The sequence below is a fragment of the Sinocyclocheilus rhinocerous genome, unplaced genomic scaffold (assembly GCF_001515625.1).
Source record: "Sinocyclocheilus rhinocerous isolate Xijiao unplaced genomic scaffold, SAMN03320098_v1.1 scaffold2207, whole genome shotgun sequence".
Classification (NCBI taxonomy): domain Eukaryota; kingdom Metazoa; phylum Chordata; class Actinopteri; order Cypriniformes; family Cyprinidae; genus Sinocyclocheilus; species Sinocyclocheilus rhinocerous.
In genome coordinates this window covers 464,554-468,857 of record NW_015625575.1, presented here as the reverse complement: position 1 = coordinate 468,857, position 4,304 = coordinate 464,554, and the positions used below count along the sequence as shown (strand labels likewise).

Below are 4,304 nucleotides of genomic sequence, written 5' to 3'. Positions count from 1 at the left end.
ATATGCATTATACAGAGGCAAGATGAAAAGAAAAAATACCATCTAAACTTTTCTAAAGACAGGAAGTTCCCCTCAGACATACATTCATATAAACTCCTACCCCTAATTGAATCGCGATTTGTTTGGCATCTCAACCGATTTGAATCGTCACATATTTGAATCGATTTTAACCGGCTCGCGGTTAATCGTTACATCCCTATTAAACACACAGCATCTTGAAACCAAATATTTACATTTTTAGATTAAAAATTGTATTTAATTTTAACCTCCAAGAACTATCATGTTCTCAAATGATTCATATAAATGTTAATAAACAAAACATTATTTATAATTAAGGCAAATTGAACCTTTCATTGTTACAGATATTCATTGTTGGCCCATGTTTACATGCAAAATTCTATTTTCATAAAATAGTCAACATATGTGCACAATTTCATGTACACTACCTTTTAGGATCAATAAGATTCTATTAAAAGAAATTAATACTTTTATTCAGCAAGGATGCATTAAATTGATCAAAGGTGACAGTAAAGACATTTATAATGTTACAAAAGATTTCTGTCATAAAAGAATCCTGAAACATTCTACCACAGTTTCCACAAAAATATGAAGCTGCAAAACTGTTTTCAACATTGATAATAATAATAATAAGGAATGTTTCTTGAGCAGCAAATCAGCATATTAGACTGATTTCTGAAGGATCACGTGACACTGAAGACTGGAGTAATGATGCTGAAAATTCAGCTTTGATCACAGGAATAAATTAGATTTTAAAACACATTCAAATATAAGATCGATATTTTAAATTCTAATATTTCACAGTGTGCATGTTTAGTGGAAATTCATATTTCTGTGCTTTAAAACTAAAAACACGTCAATGTGAACTTCAGTTCAAAATCATGAAAAAAAGAAACTACAAGAAAGTATTACTTTCATTATTTACTCTACAAACACTGCTAATGCAAATACACTAAGATGCACACAAAAAATATGTGCATTTCTATTATATAGCGACCTTTTAAAGAGGATGTTATTGAAATATTAGCCAAAAACCTTTCTGCCCACCTGCCCGTTCAGCGTCTGAACTTTCTGTGCAGTCCAGCTGATGGGCTTCAGGGGGTCCTGGACCGCTTTCACCAACACTTTTTCTCCCACCAGGGGCACACGACCCACCACAACACTGCGGCACAAACCACAAACAGACCTCACAGCACCACATCAACCTGACACTCAGGTTATGATTAATATGATTCAGAATCAGTGTTGGGAAGGTTACTTTGGAAATGTAATAGGTTACAGATTACAAGTTACCCTGTCTAAAATGTAGTAAGTAGTGTATCTATTTCAATTACTTTACTAAAGCAATGTAACTGATTACATTCGATTACTTTTCAACATTTCTAATGTTTTCAACTGTTAATCATTTTCAAACATATAAACCAGGCAGGGTTAATTTTACAGTACTCAACACTGATTAGTCCTTCATCACTTGAATTAAGATTATAATAATTTAAAGCACAGCTACCACAAAATAACTTACTTTGAGGTCATTCTGAGGTTACGTACAGATTTAAAACCATAACAAGAAACAGTTTAGTTGCTATTATACTGTTTTTGAAATCAAATCTTTGCATACAGTAGTCATGACAGGTAACACTGGCATCTAACAATGCCTTGGAAAAAACAGTTCATCTTAAAAAATAAAGCATATGCATAAATCCAAATAGTAAATAAAACAGTTATCGACTAAGCATGTGTCTTAAACTCCTGAAACATTGGTGTCTCATATTTTAGAGCAGTCACTGCAATTTATGAAAGGAATCAATTAAATCTGTATGTGGGTGTGTGTGAAAAAAACTGATGTAACTCCCTTTGTAATCGTTAAAGTAGTTCACTTCCAGAACAAAAATTTACAGAGAATGTACTCACCCCCTTGTCATTCAAGACGTTCATGTCTTTCTTTCTTCAGTCGTAAAGAAATTACGTTTTTTGAGCAAAACATTTCAGGATTTCTCTCCATATAATGGACTTCTATGGTGCCCCCGAGTTTGAACTTACAAAATGCAGTTTCAAAGGGCTCTAAACGATCCCAGCCGAGAAAGAAGGGTCTTATCTAGCGAAACGATCCATTATTTTCTAAAAACAAATTACAATTTATATACTTTTTAACCTCAAAAGCTGTCTTGTCTAGCTCTGCCTGAACTCTGTTTTTTCCAGTTCATTACAGTTAGGGTATGTCTAAAAACTCCCATCTCATGTTCTCCTCCAACTTCTAAATCGTTCAACATCGCTGTTTTCGCGCAAAATCGTCCCAGTACTTTAGTACTGTACATTTAGTTCTGGAACTAAAGTGGTGCGAAAGGCCCTTTTGTAAACACTGGGTCGGTACTTCTGCAGCGATGTAGGACGATGTAGGACGATTTAGAAGTTGGAGGAGAAAATGAGACGGGAGTTTTTAGACCAACCCTAACTGTCATAAACGGAGAAAACAGAGTTCAGGCAGAGCTAGACAAGAAGAGCCTTTGAGGTTAAAAAGTATATTAAATTGTAATTTTTTTTTAGAAAATAATGGATAATTTCGCTAGATAAGACCCTTTTTTCTCGGCTGGGATCGTTTAGAGCCCTTTGAAACTGCATTTTGTAAGTTCAAATTCGGGGGCACCATAGAAGTCCATTAAATGGAGAGAAATCCTGAAATGTTTTTCTCAAAAAACAATGTCTTTACGACTGAAGAAAGAAAGACATGAACATCTTGGATGGCAAGGGGGTGAGTACATTATCTGTACATTTTTGTTCTGGAAGTGAACTACTTTAACGTTTTCATAAGTAACTGTAATTTAATTACACTTTTTTTATCAGTAAATGTTACAATTACATTTATTTTGTAATTAAATTACTTAATTTAGTTACATGTAACTAGTTACTCCCCAACACTGTTCAGAATAAACCAAACACACAAACCTCACTGGAAAATGAACCTCCTGATCCACAATCCCATGATGCTCCTGCATCTGTGTGACCACCCCGGTGAACACACGTTGCCTCATCTGAACACAGAAACATTTAGAGCTTACACAATAATAAATCAAAAAGTGTATCTTTATGCACAATAACGATGAACAAATTCTCATCATGTACGTTAGCTATACCTGTGTCTCCATATCAGATTTTCTTTTCTCCTTGTAATGCAAAAGAAAGTATACTGAGTGCTCTGGGACACATGCATGTACAATAGAAATGCACGAATTAAATCTATGAAATAAATAGTCTGTCTGTTGTGTAGGTCAACAGCAGCGTGTGTTATATTTACTTCCTACTGCAGCAGCGTTACAGTGACGGCGGTTTAATGCAGTTTTCCCGTACCCACAGATATTTATTTAGGACTTATCTATTAGGAGAGGTGTTGATTAATGTCCTGCGACATTTAAGAGGTGAAACTTACTAGTATTTTGTGTTCGTGCTCTGTTTTTCCTCCACGTTGATGCTTTTGTTTGTCTTCTGTCAGTTCATCAAAAGGGCGTTTCGCATCAGCGGCATCAAGCGGTCAGTCGGAGTAACTGCAGGTGAAACGCCTTAAACCGCGTTTGGCTGTAAATACAACACGGGAGACCGTGCAAAAACATTAAATGTGACGTAAAGATTCTTGAATTGCTTGCTAGACTTTGTTATTCTTCGTAGGCGGTCGTATTTGTATGAAAGCGACGTCGTGTGGTTTGACCTGCAGTTCACCTCCAGTACCGTGGGTGGCGCTGAGGCGCAGCGCAGTTTAACGTCTCGCTCGTCTGTGCGCAAACACACGTGTGAAGATGGAGGAGGATACGCTGCACTTTCATGAGATGGGTTTAGATGATCGGCTGTTAAAGGTGAAATATACACAGTCGTGCTATTAATATAAAGTCTGTCTTCCTGGAAATGCCAGACACCAGGATATTAACAGTTTGTTTTGTGCAGTTTGAATGTAGTTAGTGTCTGGATTAACATTATGGTTACATGCAGGAGCACTGTCACTTCTGAAATAGAATGCATGATAGATTTCTTATTGAATACCTAAATATTGTATTATTTTTATTCTGTCTATTTTATTAGGATCTATGCCAACGTTTCTTTCTTTGTCAACAGGTTTCCCATAAATACCTTTCTTGTACAACTGTATTTAGTTATATGGTTACAAGTTCCTGACCAATTACTGTTGTTAATACAGTAAAACTGTGATAATTTGCTATTATACAACTGATAATAACTGACAACTTATATATATATATATATATATATATATATGTGTGTGTGTGTGTGTGTGTGTATAT

At 35.4% G+C, this 4,304-nt stretch overlaps 2 protein-coding genes across 5 annotated transcripts in view; one reads left to right on the top strand and one right to left on the bottom strand.

Moving 5' to 3' along the window:
• LOC107751663 (cell cycle and apoptosis regulator protein 2-like) overlaps positions 1 to 3,588 on the bottom strand; it is a 17,570-nt gene extending 13,982 nt beyond the window's left edge. The window contains exons 1-4 of one of the 4 annotated variants that reach the window (XM_016567421.1): positions 3,311 to 3,588; positions 3,150 to 3,179; positions 2,962 to 3,047; positions 1,066 to 1,180 (exon numbers count right to left, since the gene is read on the bottom strand). In XM_016567421.1, the coding sequence (XP_016422907.1) occupies positions 1,066 to 1,180; positions 2,962 to 3,047; positions 3,150 to 3,161 (213 nt within the window). In that variant the 5' untranslated portion in view covers positions 3,162 to 3,179; positions 3,311 to 3,588. Of the gene's footprint in view, positions 1 to 1,065; positions 1,181 to 2,961; positions 3,048 to 3,149 lie in introns of all 4 variants that reach the window. The other 3 variants (XM_016567407.1, XM_016567413.1, XM_016567430.1) reach the window with 3 other exon arrangements.
• A 140-nt stretch (positions 3,589 to 3,728) lies between these two features.
• Positions 3,729 to 4,304, top strand: part of LOC107751685 (probable ATP-dependent RNA helicase DDX56) — a 9,670-nt gene continuing 9,094 nt past the window's right edge. Inside the window, exon 1 of the mRNA XM_016567442.1 lies at positions 3,729 to 3,863. Coding sequence (XP_016422928.1) covers positions 3,807 to 3,863 — 57 coding nt within the window. The 5' untranslated portion in view covers positions 3,729 to 3,806. The remainder of the gene's footprint in view (positions 3,864 to 4,304) is intronic.